The following is a 16,506-nucleotide window of genomic DNA, read 5'->3' on the forward strand; positions in this document are numbered from 1 at the left end:
GAGGGTTGGGAGCCGTGAAGTGCTGACTAGTGCGTGATGCTCCGTACTCTTCAGTACTCCTGCGTTCGAACCTCGGTCCGGTCGGCTCCTGGTGTTTTTGGCTTTTTGACCATTTCCTTATTTCGTCTTACCTGCTGTGTTTATGAATCACAGAGGGGCATCTCACGATTACTTTGTGACTCTACTGACTCACTAGATGTACCATGCTGAAGGTAATCAGGTAAGATATCCACAGAGATCGTGAGAAGTAGCTAATTAGCTTGCAAAACGTAATACTAGGTTCGCTCTTCATTACAGTCTAGATGCTTCCTTCACCTCCTGATGCTGCTGCTCCTCCTCAGGATTCCCACAGAACGTCACAGTCTTCCTCGGACCCATGATAGTACCACTCTTGGTAAGCAACTTCCTCTTTCCAGCCGTCGACAGGGGCGGATCATCATCCTCGTCCCGAATATAATATGCCCAGTCCGCCGTCTCGTCCAGCTCCGTCTGCGAGTACCCGTTACCCAACCACGCGAACCTGTTCCCGGCGTACTTGACCTCGAAGTCATCCCACCGCACCTCCTTGATGGCTTCAATGTAATGTAGCGTCGAGCCCGGCCACAGCGCCACAACAGGGCCGTTGTCACGAGGCTTATACCACGACCGACAAGAATCCGACCACACGGTCTGCGGCATAAAAGACTCCTTGTAATCCACAAAGTCGCGGACTGCCTCCTCTTTGGGCGTGAAAGAGACGACATTGGTAGTCTGATAGCGATCAATGACCTTGAGCATCCAGTCCACCTGCGCCTCGATGGCAGGGAGGACGGGCCCGTTGCCGATGGGGCAGTTGGGACCCAATATGATGAAGTAGTTTGGGAACCCGGACGCCGCCATGCCCAAATACGACTCAGGATCCGAGGCCCATTTGTCCTGGAGATTCTCGCCCGAGGGACCGACGATGGGGAAGCGCGGCTTGAAGGATGTATCGAAGCCCGTGGCGCAGATGAGCACGTCTACGGGGTACTCCCGCCCGTCATCGGCGACGCACCCCCGTTCCGTGATCTCCTTGATCCCGCCGTACACGACCTCCACGTTGCGCTTGGTGAGTGACTCGAGGTAGTTGACGCCCGGCGTCAAACGACGACATCCCACGCTCCACTCCGGAATGAGCTTCGACTCGAGCGCGGGGTCATTGAGCTTCTCCTTCATCTGCTGGATAAAGTACGCGTGCGTGTCCTCGTTGATCTTGTTATTCTTCAGAAAAATTCCAAACTGCCCGTTGAGACCAGACTCGTTATTCTTGCGATACTCGAGGAGGGCTCCCGGCTTCGTCGCAAATTCTGCCTTCTCCGCGGGGCTGAATAAGTGCTGTTCGAGACCCTGGGCGGGCGACACCCAGGTCGGTCTGCGGATGAAGGTCGTCACGCGTTTACACTGCTCGCGGATCGCGGGCAGGACTTGGATGCCCGAGCTGCCGTTGCCGATCAGGCCGACGTGCTTGCCTTGCAGAGAGACGCTGTCGTCCCAGTTTGCGGTGTGAAGTAGCTTGCCGCGGTACTTCGAGAGGCCTGGGATCTCTGGCCATTTCCAGTTGTTGAGGACGCCGCCTGCGTTGATGAGGAAGTCGCATTGATCGATGATCATTTCGCCTGTGGATGTGTCTTTGACATGGACGTTATAGCCGCCGGCTTCCGAGTTCCAATGGGCTCCGATGACTTGGTGTTGGAGCTTGATGTATTGGTATAGCGAATACTTTTTGGCAAAGTTTTCAAAGTATTCCAGGATCTCGGGGGCCGGAGGATAAACGGCGGACCAGTCCAGCTTTGGTTCAAAAGTCCAAGTGTAATTGTGCGACGGAAAGTCGCAGGCACACCTATAAAGATCAGGACTTGCAGGTCTTGGTCTGGGGAAGTCTTTGTTGACTTTGACTGGAGGTGTACCTACCCGGGATATCTGTTCTCGAACCATGTTCCAGCTACCGAGGGGTTCTTCTCATAACACTGAAGCGAGTAGTTGGAGAAATGTCGTTGGAGCTTGTAGGCTAGCAACAAGCCAGAAGCACCTGCGCCGACGCAAATGATCCTTACGTGTCTTTCGCTATGAATCGGAGCTGACGGGCGTCTTGCTGCGTCTCTGTCTCCCGCACTTTTGGGTTCTGGTAGCAGGATATCCCCCATGGTCAAGTCGTATTTAATCAGGATTGTTTGGATGAAGTGGATTATAGAAATTCGAGGTTACACGAAAGTCGACCTCAAGAAGCCTGGTGGCAAGGGAAAACCAAGGGCCAGATATTTATATTCAATTAAGTTGGCCGCAATAGCGCCACACATATGGAGAAGGGGTACAAGTAAGCTGAGAAGTTGATGGCCCCCGTAAATTAACGTCACGTAGGTACCAAATCGTCGTTACCGTTGACCGTAGACATACTTTTCGCGTTACAAAAACAGACAGTTCCTACGCCAAAGGCAAGCCGCAACCTTGTACGCTTGTTATTGAGGCGAGATTCGAGTCTCACGCTCACAGCTCTTCCTAGGCATGGCAGATATCAGACAACCTCGGCGGTGGCGTCTAAACTGTCCCGGATGACGGCCGCGTGCATTTCATACTGCAGCTGCGGGCAGCATCAACATCAGACGACTGAATGTACAATGCCATCGATGGTAAATCCAAGAGTCACTTCGAGTCAGACTCGTGAGCCGCACAGTGGCTTTACTGACTCAAAATTTCGTCCTGCCTATAAGAAATGAGTGTCATCTCTAAGATATGGCAACCCCTCGGGCCCACCGGAGTATGGAGAGGTCAAAGATGAAGTGGGTGTTGATCGAGACCAACATTGGCCGAACCTGATACGCCGTTCTTGTGTTCCACTATGCTGAAGGGTAGGCGCGAGCGCAACTTGGCTGATGTCGTCTGTACATGAGCTCCGAGACAAATATGCGTGCTCAAGAGGGATTGGCTGGATACCCTTCGGCAATTGGTCATGAAATAGAAGGGTATTGCCGCCCCGGGAAGGATCTAGTGTCCGCAGTCCACGATGTTGCACTGTATAAGTGATCTCCGGGATATCACATATGACCGCGGACCCCGGTGAAAGCCTGTCATAACAGACTACATGAGGGTAGCAGTGACGACCTTTGCCAGAGGGGCATATGCGGCCTTGCGGGGAAACAAACAGTAGGTGGAAACGACTGCGAGTAGGTCGGAAGACCTCAACCGGAAAACGGAGCGTGAACTGGGGTTACACAAACACGTACATGTCTTTTTGACGTTACTGTAGGTCAGATCGAGAATGGCCGGTGTCATCGAAAGGGACGCTGCTCAAGTTCGTATTAACGCGCGGAGGACTACACTTGTTTGAGCATGGAGTTCGTCAAGATCTTCATCACGGTTTTGTTCACAACAATATGTGCCTGCATGGGAGCTGTCCTTGATATGCTATTCGACAGTTGATGATGAGTTGCAGATGCTTCCTGCATGACCGGCCAATTAGATACAAGAGTTGCAACTCATAACCATCACCTCCTCTGGTGCCAAGTACCAAACCCGTTATTGTGTAACCCCATTATCAATTCACAACCTCGATCTCGGACTCTTCGCTGCCTTCTCCAGGGCCGCTGCATCCCTCTTAGACCACTCGCGCATCACCTTTCTTTGAATCTTCCCGCTCGCAAGCTTGGGAACCTCATTGACAAACACTACACCACCGACGAGCGCCTTGTGTTTGGCGACCCTCGGTTTGATCCATTCTTGGATATTTTCTGGCTTAACCTTCCCTAATGAGACGTCCTGGAGAGCCACGTAAGCTCTAGGCCACTCGTTGCCCTCACTACGTTGTGATGTCAGTGTCTTGAGAGCTGCAGTCGTTTCAACATGATGTATATTGCTTACATCGTGATTCCCACAACGGCAGCGTCTGCAACGTGCTCATTCTCGAGCAAGACGGCTTCCAATTCTGCGGGCGCAACTTGAAGGGCGTTGACCTTAATAAGCTCCTGCAACTTGTGTTAGAAAATTGTCCGACTTCGAGGACGCGAAGACAAGACCCTTACCTTCTTGCGGTCCACGATCCAGAAGTAGCCATCTTCATTGCAGACAGCGATATCACCCGTCTTGAGCCATCCATCCACCAACGCCTCCTTGGTGGCAACCTCGTTGCGCCAGTACCCGAGGCAAATGTTGGGACCCCTCATACACAACTCTCCCGGCTCACCAAAGCCGACCTCCTTGCCCTCCTCATCCACCAGCTTACACTCACAGTTTGGCACCAGCTTCCCCACACTGCCAGTGTCGTCTTTGATGCCTCCAGGTACCATGATGCCCCCGCAAGTCACCTCCGTCATGCCCCACCCTTGGTTGATTTGCGCCGAGAACCTCCTCTGGCACTCATTCTGCAGCTCCCGCGACAAGGGCGCCGCTCCGCAGAGCATGTCCTTGACGCTCGACAAGTCGTAGCGGGCTGTCTCTGGCCGCTTCGACAGCATGACGAGGATAGGGGGCGCGACTTGCAGGTTGGTGATCTTGTACTTGCCAATGGCGAAGAGGAAGTCCTCGTACCGGAACTCTTTCATAATGTAGATCGGGACATCCAGTTTCATCGCCATGAGGACGGCATAGAGCTGGCCGTAGGCGTGGTAGAGGGGTAAGAAGCCGATCCATCTCTCCCGGGGCCGGTTCTCAAAGGAGTATGGCTTTTCCGCGTATCTCATGTAGATCGTCTGCTCGACGTTGGCAATGAGATTGTGGTGTGATACGCAGACGCCTTTTGGCAGGCCAGTGGTGCCCGATGAGTAGTTGATGGTTGCAACGGTGCTGGTTGACTCTTCCGCGCTCAGCTCTGGCCATTGATATGAGTTTGCCTGGGCTGGTGTGCCAATCATCTGCCTCCAGTCCGGCACACCGTGCTTGACCGGGTTCTCAACCTCGGAGAACTGAAAGACCCGAGAACGAGGTATTCTGGACTTGTCTGCGGCTTCCAAGACCTGATCTAGATGATTTGGGTGGACGAGTACAACCTTGGCCGCAGTGTTGGTCATTTGATGCACAAGCTCTGCACAGTTTTAGTCAAACATTGGTTGCAATTCAGTCGAGAAAACGTACCAGGAACTGTGTAAGCTGGGTTGGCGCCGCTGAAGACGCAGCCTACGGACACGATACCAAGGTATGCTACCGGCACAAAGATCTGGTTGGGTGTGCAAATCATGACCACATCACCGCGTTCGAGGCCGAGGTTTTGGAGGCCGAATCCCAGTCTCTTCACCCATTGCAGCATCTGCTTTGGTGAGAGATTGATTTTGTCATCTTTACAGTCGATCCATATGGGTTCATCAGATGGCGTTGACCCTTTGGGGAATAGGTATGAGAGGAGGTTCGTCTTTGGAATATCCAGCGGCGGATAAGGTGAGTTGAAGACCATTTTGTTATTTTTGGTCAGCTCTGGTGCGCTCGGAAGATGGGAATAAAGTGAGATTGAACATAGAAGACCCAAGGGTTGAAGGAGAAATTCAGAACTTGAATGAGATATTGGATAGCGCCGGATCGAACTTCACAAAGCTTGAAGGTACACCTCAACCTAATGAGTCTAGAGAGTCAGGCATTATCATGAAATCTGACTACGAACCCCGACAAGGGTCCGCGTGTGTTGTACCGTCGTCATCCTGTCCAGGTCCTAGCACTTTGGGATGGGGCTACTAACGGCCGTGTCGTCCCTCGGGATCGCCTCGGTAGGGGGGTTTATGCGGGGTAACGTTGGGGAAACCTGGGGTCGAGCCGGCGCCATGTTGCTACCCCGACTTGCCCGAGTTCCCGGGGAGGAGGCTAAACCGAAGCGACCGGCAATAGCCCCGGGAGGCTCTTTGCTTTGCGTTTGGTCACTGACTATCTGGATCTGATACTTTTTGTTGTGTGGTGAGAGCGATTTGCGAAGACCGTTTATTGCTTGTGGGCTACATCGTCGACTAAGTCATCCCCTACCATGTCGGAACTCAAAGACTTCGGCTCTACTTTTTCCCTCAGGGGAAAGACTGCCCTCGTCACTGGGGGATCTCGTGGGTTAGGTCTGCACATGGCCACGGCGTTCCTCCTCTCAGGTTGCTCTCACGTCATCATCACCGCCAGAAAATTGGAGGGCGAGCAAGGCATCAGCCAAGCCATTGACAAGCTTAACCGTCTCCCCAATACTCGAGGTAAGGCAATCGGAATCTCCGCAAACGTCGCCGACTCGAAAGATATCGTCCGTCTCGTCGGAGAAGTCAAGAACATCGTGGGCGAGAAGGGGCTGAACATCTTGGTCTGTAATGCTGGAGCAGCCTGGGGTTCCAAGTTTGAGGATGCCCCGCCCAGCAGCTCAGTCAAGATTTTGGATCTCAACGTGAGAGGCGTGTTTGAGTTGGTTCAAAAGTGAGCGCGTTGCCATCAGCAAATATGATTTAGTTGCAAGGATGTATTGACGCCACTCGAGGTTCCTACCTCTACTCGAGAAAGCAGCGTCAGAACACGATCCAGCCCGGGTGCTCACCGTGAGCTCGACAGCGGGTGGCAATGTACCGCACGTTGGTGAACACGGTACTATCATGTACGCAGCATCAAAAGCAGCTGCCAATGTGAGTTCTTACCTCTCAATGAAATGTCCGTAAGTTGCGGTGTCGCTGATATCATTCTCAGCATCTGGGACGTAATTTCGCGGTCGAACTAGGCCCGAAGAACATCACGTCCAACATCATTGCCCCTGGCTTTTTCCCATCGAAGTTGGCACAAGGTTTAATCAATAACCTTGGTGGAATCGACGAGCTGAGCAGAGGCAATCCCCTTGGCCGGCTTGGTGAGCCAGACGACATCGCTGGTGTCGCCGTGTTCCTGTGTTCTCGAGCAGCGAAATACGTGTAAGTACGGTTCCGACTGGTTCAAGATCTTCCTACTAATATCTCCGGAAAGAAACGGCGTGGTTATTGAGATCGATGGAGGGGCGCGGTTAGTTGCTGGAAGACAATCCAAGCTGTAAGACGATGGGTCGCTCGTAAACGGCCAGATTACAGGATATTATATCCCGGTATAACATGTGTGAACACACGCGACCTGATGAGACATGAAGATGGGGTTGGCACGGTGTGGCTACGATCACATGGTAGTAGTAAAGGCATGACCTATCAACTCACTATTCAGGATATACTATTATGTACGACTATGGGCCCCTCAGTACGTCAAGTTCACCATGACAGTTTTAGGCTCCGTGAAGGTTCTTAGCGCATTGATCGCGCCCTCCCGACCCAGTCCACTCTCCTTGGTACCACCAAACGGCGCCGTCAGGAACATCAGGCTGATACAGTTGATCCCCACCATACCGCTGTCAATCTCTGAAGCAACTCTCAGGCAACGATTGATATCTTGACTGAAGATGCCAGCCATGAGCCCAAAGTTGGTATCATTGGCCTTCTCAATGATCTCCTCCTCGGTTTCGAACTTGTTGATGATGGACACTGGCCCAAAGATTTCCTGTCGAGCAATCTCGGCGTCTTGCGCCACGCCTTCGAACACCGTGGGCTCGACATAGTAGCCCTAGGCTAGAGATTAACAAAAGTTTCTCATCTGGACAGCGATCCTGGACAGAAGTCCTTACCTTTTCGCCGACTCGGCCTCCGCCAACCAAGAGCGTCCCCTGCCCTCGCTGACCACGCTCGATGAAGCCCTGAACCCTATCAAACTGAGCTTTGTCGACCAATGGGCCGATGGTAGTCCCCTCAGCGTCCGGGTCACCAACACCCTTGAGCTTCTCCTCCATGGCCTTCTTATACCCGGCGACAAACTCATCGTAGATGGGCGCCTCGACATACACCCTGCTAGCAGCGACGCACACCTGCCCCGTATTCGCCGTAATGGCGTTCGCACACCAGGTGATTGCGTTCTCGAGGTTACAGTCCTTGAACACGACGGCGGGCGACTTTCCGCCGAGCTCGAGCGTCACCCGCTTCATGTTGCTCTTGGCCGCCATCTCCTGGATCTTGCGGCCCGTGTTCGTCGAGCCTGTGAAGCTGACCTTGCGCACCTTCATGTGGCTAGCCAACAGCGCACCCGTGCTTCCGTCGCCAGAGACGATCTGGAATACGCCTGGCGGGAACCCGGCCTGTTCGATGAGGGTGCCGAAGGCCAGCGCTGCAAGCGGCGTCTTCTCTGATGGCTTAAGGATGAAGCAGTTGCCCATTGCAAGCGCGGGACCAGCCTATACGAGTTTTTAGTAGCATGAAAAACTAAGAGGGAGTCGTTCCGCGTGACTTTATACCTTCATGCCAATACTCCCAACAGGACCGTTCCAGGGAATGATTCCACAGCAAACGCCAAGTGGTTCATTCCGAACAATCTTCAAGAAGCCTACATCCACGTTAGTCAAAATTCGACAGCAAAGACACGCGCTATCTCACCATCTTCCTGGGGATACGTCTCGCCGGGAAATTTATCCGTCCAGCCCGCAAAGTACCTCAGACTCTCACTGGCCATCTTCATCTCCAAGCTTCCAAAGGTTGCCCAAGGCGCTCCCAGAGTGAGGCGGTTGAGGTCCGCCAGGACCTGACCGTGCTGCTCGACCAGATCGGCGAGCTTGTTCAGCATGTCTCGCCTCACGGTCGGGAGCGTCTTTTTCCACTTGGGAAAGGCGGCTTCTGCTGCTGCGACGGCGGCGTCGACGTCCTCTTGGCCGCCGAGAGGGACGTCATCGGCTACTGGAGATTCGTCATTGGGGTTGAAGAGCTCTAGCTTCTTGCTGTTTTTGGAGTCGACATACTAACGTTCTGTCAGCGACGTCAAGTTTTCTTAGAGAATAAACTCCTGCTCACTTGGTTGTTTATGTACAGCTGCTTGGGGAGGTTGGTCTTGCTCCAAGGGAACTCCGACTTGCTGCCGCTCACAGCTTCCTTCAACGACGACCCGAATGTATCCATGATGAGCAGATGCTTTAAGAAAGGGCACTGTATGAGATAAGACGACGGATCTCGGGTGGAACTTCAGTTAATAACACAGAGCAGAACGGGCTTAAATGAGCAGTTAAATCTTGATGATCTTCTTAGCATCTACAACTCCAGCCATGACCCATTACACGAAGGCTATCGAAGGCCCACGGAGATAAGTTCGGCGTCCTCCTTCATTCCGGCATCGCATAATCACAGCGCATGAATGCACCCTCAATGAGGGGATCGTTGTTCTCGCCTGCCTGGAGACGCATGCACGTCCAACTTGGCGCGGCTTACGCAGCCTTCTGTGCCAACGAAAAGCTCTTGGGTTCCACGACACCACACGAGAAACGCCACCAAACTGCGGGGATCTTTTGTTGGACAGAAGGACCAAAGCTGACGATAATACTGGGTCTTTTGTGCAAATTGAATGCTGAGTAAGTTGTGACATCCTTAGTCGAGTTGGTTGTCTAAATTAAGCATAACTGATTCGGGAGAACGGCTGACTTTCCGCTGGATCAACGTTCTCCCCACTTTGTTCCTGTGGTTGGGTCCCAACCGTTAATGACTGTTGAGGCGCAGGATTTCTGAGCGATACGATAATTGATATGGCTACTGTATAGGAAGTTTCGATGAAGATGATATGGACGTCGACCAAAGGAAAGCTCATCCAGCTGGCGATGGCTCTCGAAACCCATGATGAGATTGTGAGCATTGACTACACTCGCTTGCTACTACGATTACTTGATTGTAGTAAAAGACTCAAAGCTCTAGCATTCTCGTTATCTAAGGTACAGAGCTCAACTAGATTTCACTGTGGCTAATCCCTAGTCGAATGATATGTACCGCTCCCCGTACTGTTCTGCGAACTTCATACAGCGCTCCTGATACACCTTGTGCTTCTTGATAACCTCATCCGCCGTCTTCATCTCCTCTCTCCCAACCTGATGCCGATGCGCCGCATCAGGCCCGTCCGCAATCCTCACAAAGCGCGCATACGTCCACATTTCAGGGAGCGGCGTATGCTGCGTTAGTCCCTGGCCTCCATACATCTGCATGCACTCGTCGATAATCTTCGTAGCCATCATCGGCACCAGGATCTTGCTCTGCGCAATCGCTCTCTTGCCAGCCTTGTTCCCCAAGAGGTCCATCGTATCGGCGGCGTTCAGGACGACGAGGCGGGCGGCATCCAGCTCGAGACGCATCTGGGCAACGCGCTCAATGTTGGAATCGAACTCGCCGATGAGTTTTCCGCGTGGCTTCTTGCGCGCGTCGTTGCAGCGGATCAGAGCTAGCTCGTAGGCTCTCTCGCATTGCCCGATTAAGCGCATGCAGTGGTGGATCCGGCCGGGACCCAGACGGCCTTGGGCGATCTCGAAGGCGCGTCCTTCTCCAAGGATGATGTTTTCTACTGGGACGTGGACGTTCTCGTAGAGATATTCTCCGTGGCCCTCTGGCGCGTGGTCATAGCCCATGATTGTCAGGTTGCGAACTTGGCTGATTCCTGGCGTGTCGCAGGGGACGATGATCATGGAGTGACGGGACCATTTTGGGTTGTCTGGGTTGGTGCAGCCCATGAGGATGTAGAACGACAAGTCCTTGTTCCAGAGGCAGTTTCCGTAGAGCTTCCTTCCGTTGATTACGTAGAAGTCGCCTTCGCGCTTGATGCTGATTCCGATCTGTGTTGCGTCTGAACTCGCTACGTCCGGCTCGGTCATGGAATAGGCAGAGGATGCAGTGCCGTCGAGAAGCGGCTGGAGCCATTTCTTCTTCTGTGCTTCGTTGCAGTACTTGGCCAGAAGCTCGATATTACCTGTCTCTGGAGCGTGGCAGTTCATCGTCTAAAGCAAGTTAGCACACCATTCTTTCCATCAGCCATAATACAAAGACATGTTTCGTACCTGGGCTGCCCAGTAGCACCGGCCCATTATCTCGGCGCAGCATGAATACTCCAAATTCGTGAGACCCGGACTTTCCTTGAAGTGATTGGGTAGGAAGAGATTGAAAAGACCGCGTTCTTTGGCCTTTTTGCGCAGTTCGTGTATTAATGGCGGTGTTGTCCAGCGTCGAGCCTCGAGTTGGGCTTTGAAGACCTGCTCTCTCGGGATACACTCATTTTCGACCCATTCGTACACAGCATTGATCTTCTCAATGGCCAAAGGTGAGAGCTTGGCTTTCACCCATGGTGGCAGGTGAGCAAAAGCGGGACTCTCCATAACTTGTTGACTTGATTATCCGTGGGCTTTGTGGTCGGTAATTCTGCCTGAACTTTTGAATTGTATCCTCAAAATGAACTTTCAACTTTTAGCGAAAAGCATTATAAAGCCGAGAGAATCCATCCAAGCCTAGTGGTACCGCGATCTTGCCGAGACCATCCGCTGCACCGTACCAACAGGCGAGTCCAAGTACCTCATGAGCTCCCCTCCATGGCAGACTCCAGTATCATCCAGAGCTCAAGGCGGCTCCAGACGCTAATGATTCAGTGTCCTCGATACATCCTTCAAGTATCAGACGGCCGGGGAACTTAGGGTGGGGCGTTGACCTCGGCCCCTCACGGTTCTGCAAGCTTGTGCGGAGTCCACGCGGGGGAGCTCATCCGGGGATCATCGGCTGTGCGTCAGGATGAGGAGGAGAAGACTGGAACCCGAAACAATACCGCACTCATACACCCATTCAAATCCTTGGTTGAGCGCCCTGATAGGGTGCCTCAGAAGCCAATGAGACCTTGCAGGATTTTCCTTACTATCTGCTCCATCAGGCCAACCTTGTACCAGCCTCCATAGTACTCATGCTACGCCTACCTGGCGTTGTTGTACAACTACCTCCTCTATTATCTTCCACGTTCTATCCACTGGTCAATTTACCTTTGGAGGGTTGCATGGGGTTCCCCAGTAGAGATGTGAAGAGTAGAAGTATCTTTGCGTGCTTCACTGTGTGCTCTACTACTATGCTTGTTCCCGCTGCCGCCTCCACCCCCCCCCCCCCCTAGGTCACGACCTTAGTCTGTGTGGTCCCGTCCTACCATAGTCACACTTGGCAGAACAATATGTAATATCATTTTGGTTTTTCTATGTATTGTCTTTCGCCGGATTGAGATAAACCAATGCCATGTAAACTCCGGTTGTTGCACCTCGTATTTGTATGAAGGCATAGACATGCGGATAGTGAATAGTGCTACACATCTGGCAACACTGCCTCCATAGATCTTTTCGTCAATCAATTCTTTATTGCATGAAGATGACAGGTTCATTCCCAGGTAGTGTTCTGCCAGGATGGACTTTATCCTTCATACTCCAAGTCCGTCCAATGTCGACTGCATTGACTTTGGTGTTAAACTCTGCTCGGACTCTTGGGCGGTGATGACTAGATTGAGCTCAAAGTCACGGCGCAGGGCAAGCAACGCCTCAGTGAAAATTAATTCCCATTCTCTTCTTACTCGTAAGCTGAAGATCCAGCTTTTAAGAGGCACTTGTTGAATGGCGACCTTGGCATGCAGATAAGCGGTCAACAAAAAGCCGGTCAGACCCAATCCTTCTAAGCAACCAACGTTATCAGATTACTGTATCTCTGGTCTTCAACCTATCCTCCTCCTTTCGCAATATTCTGAACCGACTTTGAATACTGAACCACGCAACTACAGAGGCTTGACCAAGTAAAGGGGTGATAACCGACGAACAACCTAACTATAGCAAGCGCTCAGCTCATTATTTGCGTGCTCGAAGAGCCACCATGTCGAAGACAGCTGAGAAGCATGCCCTGCTGTTTGGTTTGTATAGCCGTCCTCAAATAACTTACTCGTTCTAACAAGGCGATACAGGCTCAAGTGGAATCACTGGGTGGGCCATCGTTAATGCTATACTCCAAGGTTATCCCAGCCAAGATACCTTTGATTCTGTGACGGCCCTCACCAATCGCCCAATCAGCAGCGAAACCACTCAGTGGCCAGTATCTGAGAAGCTTCACGTTGTCAGCGGTGTAAACATCCTGACACCTGGGGGTCAGGAAGCTTTCGAAACAGATATCCGGAACAAAGTAGAGAATCTCCGGAAGATTACCCACGTCTACTTCTGCGGTATGGAACGTCAGTGACGGCATTTACACCAGCCCGTGTGCTAATACTACCTACCAGCTTACATTATGAATCTCGACCCGGCAAAGGAATGCGAGATCAACACTGAGCTCGTCAAAAAGGCTGTTACTGCCATTGATCGCCTATCCCCAAGTCTGCAATATGTCGTCCTGCCAACAGGCACCAAGGCATATGGCATCCATCTCATTGATCACTTTCCGTTCGCAAAGAAACTCCCTCTGCGCGAGTCGCTACCGCGAATCCCTGAACCATTTGGCTCGCAACTCTTCTACTACCACCAGATTGATGCGCTGTCTCGGCTTTGCGAGGGGAAGAGTTGGTCTTGGTGCGAAGTCAGAGCTGACACAATTGTTGGCTTCGTACCAAACAACAACAGTTATTGCGCGGCACAGACGCTGGGAATTTACCTTTCTCTCTTTGCAGAAATCCAAGGAAAAGGAGTCGAATGCCCTTTCCCGGGCAACGAAAAGTGTTGGAACAATCTCAGCCAGGAAAGCAACCAAGATATTCTCGCCAAGATTTGCATCTACGCATCGTTGCATCCCAATATCACACACAAACAGACGTACAATGCCGGTGACAACTTTGAATCTTCTTCTTGGAGATACAGATGGCCGGTCATCTGTGAGTACTTTGGTTTGAAGGGCACTCCTCCTCTGCCAGATCGCCAGGCTCCTCTGCCTGAGCACTATCTGATGAAGCATGTTGAAAAGTGGAAAGAGATGGAGAAGAAGCATGGCCTTGTTGGCGGTCACATTATCAACGACCGTACCTTCATTGAGCCAACGCATGGCGTGGGAATGATATACGGTCTGACGAACATGCTTGGTTTCGACAGGCAGCTTGACATGACCCAGTGCCACGAGATGTGGGGTTCCAGCAAGGAAGAAATCGATACGAAGAGTTCTTGGCATACTGTGTTCAACAGGTTCAGAAAGGCTCGAATCATTCCGTAGCGGCTCTACGTCTTTTTCAAGAATCATTAGTAACGTTGGCTTCAACAGTTCTTCCTTTTTGTTGAACGGATCCTGTCGGGAGCTGGCCCCGGCACTCATTGGGGAGGCCTTGCCGGAGGTGGCCCCGAAACCAGACCCACCCTTCCGGCCAGGTACGTACTTAGACGTACCGTAACCGAAAACAGGATGACACATGCATCCCAGCCACAGTGGCCGTGCGTTACAGTGGCCACCTTACGATGGACGCAGCTGAGATGCAACTTCCGCATTTCAAACATTCCACGCATTCTTTCAGTCCGACGCTGCTTGAGGTGAACCGTTTAGAGCACCTTGTTGCTTGCAGAATTTCTTCTTCGATTTTTGGTTTCTTGGGGAGAGTTTTCTTCTTGAAGTGAATCGTTCACTTTACTTCCTTTCTTTCTACCGTCCCTGCTCAACAACTCATACGATTTAAATCCGCCCCGCTGTTCCCGCAAGGTCCCCCGTCAGCTGAGGGTCTCCACGATACGGAAGATAAGACCATCACCCCATTAAGGCCGGGCCTGAAGGCATACTCGTGAGGTCGACGAGTATGCTGCTCTTCCCCGATGGCGACGTCAACGGCGACGACGCCAAACGCGACAAGCTCGCCGCCTTGCCCGAGGAGCTCCTCATCGAGACGCTGAATCGCCTCTGCCACAAGGACCTCTGCAATGTATCGCGCTTGAACAAGCGCTACCATAGGTTGGCCGATGCCGTCTTGTACAAGAGCGTTCACTTTCAGAGCCCGGAGCTTCATCTCACTTTCAGCGAATCGCTGGGCCGGCGACCGCGGCGTGGTTCGGCCATTAATGAGGTGAAATTGATTTATCCTAATGAGGAGCTTTCGCGCCTGGCCCTCGACGCACCCGTTCACAACTCTCATTATGACCCCACGCGGTCCGATACTCTTTCGCGCACACTTTCCGTCATGTCAAATCTGGAAAAACTCGACATTGCTGTTCCTCACGTCCTTTTACACGGCATCGGTACCCTTTTCAACGGGCCGTTCGACTTGGCGTACCTCAAGGAGTGCACACTATTCTACCAGTGCGCCGATGACGCCTACTGGGACCTGCGAGAAAACATCCACATCTTTGCTCACCCCACGCTGGAGACCCTGATCATCAAACGAGCCAAACTCGACGAGAAAGGATTCGATTTCATGGAGCGTCCCCACGAGACCGGACTGAAGAAGTTACACCTTCTCGAATGCGACATTAACGATGACGGACTCTCAGACCTCCTCGAATTCCCAGAGGGCCTGGAAGAGTTCGTCATGACGCAGACGGCAGAGCCGAAGCCCGAGCTGGAGGAGAGCTCCGACAACTTTGCCGACTACGTGCTCGCCCTCAACTCCCAGGCCCACTCACTTAAGACGTTCACCATTGACTCGCCAACGCTCGGCTGTCGCAAACCGTTGAGGATGAGAGAATTCGAGGCGCTCAAGAGTATGAGGATGAACTGGGACTACCAGCTCTTTGGAAAGACGTCCAAGAAGCCGCGCATGCACTCGGTCGGTCTCCCACCAGAGATGGAGATTTTGGAGTTCTTCAACGAGATGGGCTCCGACGAGGAGGTGACGGATCTTCTTCTCTACACGATTCAGACCAAAGACGTCGTCGCCAAGGCCTGGAAGACCTTTGTGGTGCCCGAGGGCGACGCTGGAGTTTCACGTGAGATCAAGGAAGCGTGTAGAGAGCACGGCTTGCAGCTGGATATTATCGGGGCATTCGACACAGACGGTGAAGCTGATTAGAAGAAAAAGACTTAGAAACCAAAGACCAAACAGAGGAGGCTAGAAGACTTGGAGTGAGAAGTCAAAGTAAAGACAGAGGAACAGCAAACTATACGTAGAAAAGTATAAACGAAGAGTAGACGATGATTAGATGACAATAGATGAAGACCAAGACCACATCCAGTATATCCAGTGCTTTGGCTCAGTCAGTCTCTCCCCAAACTCGAATGATGAACTTGTAGGCTTTTACATCATTTGATTCAATGCTGTTCGCACCAGATGAGCCGGACCGGACATGATCACCGTAGATCGCGGCTCCACTAGTCGCGGTCAGAGTTCGGGCCCACCCGCCGCCGTCTCCGGACTTGCGGAGCCTAGTACGGACCAGGCTTCTCACCCCAGATTTAACATCAGCTGGGCGATGGTACAGTAGACAACGACAACTCTTTTAATCATCCACAACATTTACAGAAACATAGTGCATCGAGCCACAATTTGCGAACCCAATGAACACGATGCTTCAAACCGGAGTGTCCTCCCAAACATTACCTCTAACTAATACGTCAGAGAGCGTCAAAGAGCATCACGCCATCGGGGGCCGTCCGACCAGCTGTATAAAGGATTATAGAAGCGCACATCGGCAGAGCTCCCACCGGCATACTGGATACGGGGGCAAGCGGAGAATAGCGAGTACCGCTCAAGCGATATCTACCTTGGGAAGAAGCAAACCAGTCAGAGGCCAGACGGCTATGCATGATAGTCTGTAGGCTTCTACGTCACAGA

General features: G+C 52.2%; 7 protein-coding genes across 7 annotated transcripts; 3 read left to right on the plus strand and 4 right to left on the minus strand.

The window, feature by feature from the left end:
• Positions 1–291: 291 nt before the first annotated feature.
• Positions 292–2,162, minus strand: CTAM01_06556 (monooxygenase; the record flags this gene model as incomplete). The annotated part of the gene is made up of 2 exons (XM_060522583.1): positions 292–1,858; positions 1,930–2,162. 2 exons carry the CDS (start codon positions 2,160–2,162, stop codon positions 292–294), a joined length of 1,800 nt encoding a protein of 599 aa, XP_060382842.1.
• Positions 2,163–3,555: 1,393 nt separating this feature from the next.
• CTAM01_06557 (4-coumarate-CoA ligase 2) lies at positions 3,556–5,398 on the minus strand (the record flags this gene model as incomplete). The annotated part of the gene is made up of 4 exons (XM_060522584.1): positions 3,556–3,811; positions 3,874–3,977; positions 4,035–5,032; positions 5,083–5,398. 4 exons carry the CDS (start codon positions 5,396–5,398, stop codon positions 3,556–3,558), a joined length of 1,674 nt encoding a protein of 557 aa, XP_060382843.1.
• Positions 5,399–5,956: 558 nt separating this feature from the next.
• CTAM01_06558 (rhamnolipids biosynthesis 3-oxoacyl-(acyl-carrier-protein) reductase) lies at positions 5,957–6,982 on the plus strand (the record flags this gene model as incomplete). Its single annotated transcript, XM_060522585.1, has 4 exons — positions 5,957–6,381; positions 6,443–6,584; positions 6,646–6,863; positions 6,916–6,982. The coding sequence occupies 4 exons, from the start codon at positions 5,957–5,959 to the stop codon at positions 6,980–6,982; spliced, it is 852 nt and encodes a 283-aa protein (XP_060382844.1).
• A 191-nt stretch (positions 6,983–7,173) lies between these two features.
• Positions 7,174–8,912, minus strand: CTAM01_06559 (aldehyde dehydrogenase; the record flags this gene model as incomplete). Its single annotated transcript, XM_060522586.1, has 5 exons — positions 7,174–7,536; positions 7,598–8,197; positions 8,258–8,346; positions 8,397–8,754; positions 8,808–8,912. The coding sequence occupies 5 exons, from the start codon at positions 8,910–8,912 to the stop codon at positions 7,174–7,176; spliced, it is 1,515 nt and encodes a 504-aa protein (XP_060382845.1).
• Positions 8,913–9,748: 836 nt separating this feature from the next.
• On the minus strand, positions 9,749–11,137 carry CTAM01_06560 (acyl-CoA dehydrogenase family member 10; the record flags this gene model as incomplete). Its single annotated transcript, XM_060522587.1, has 2 exons — positions 9,749–10,762; positions 10,823–11,137. The coding sequence occupies 2 exons, from the start codon at positions 11,135–11,137 to the stop codon at positions 9,749–9,751; spliced, it is 1,329 nt and encodes a 442-aa protein (XP_060382846.1).
• Positions 11,138–12,650: 1,513 nt separating this feature from the next.
• Positions 12,651–13,967, plus strand: CTAM01_06561 (SirQ; the record flags this gene model as incomplete). Its single annotated transcript, XM_060522588.1, has 3 exons — positions 12,651–12,687; positions 12,739–12,993; positions 13,051–13,967. 3 exons carry the CDS (start codon positions 12,651–12,653, stop codon positions 13,965–13,967), a joined length of 1,209 nt encoding a protein of 402 aa, XP_060382847.1.
• A 571-nt stretch (positions 13,968–14,538) lies between these two features.
• Positions 14,539–15,744, plus strand: CTAM01_06562 (F-box domain-containing protein; the record flags this gene model as incomplete). The annotated part of the gene is made up of 1 exon (XM_060522589.1): positions 14,539–15,744. One exon carries the CDS (start codon positions 14,539–14,541, stop codon positions 15,742–15,744), a length of 1,206 nt encoding a protein of 401 aa, XP_060382848.1.
• Positions 15,745–16,506: the final 762 nt, after the last annotated feature.

Source organism: Colletotrichum tamarilloi (assembly GCF_030869305.1).
Source record: "Colletotrichum tamarilloi strain Tom-12 chromosome Unknown Scaffold_18.1, whole genome shotgun sequence".
NCBI lineage: Eukaryota > Fungi > Ascomycota > Sordariomycetes > Glomerellales > Glomerellaceae > Colletotrichum > Colletotrichum tamarilloi.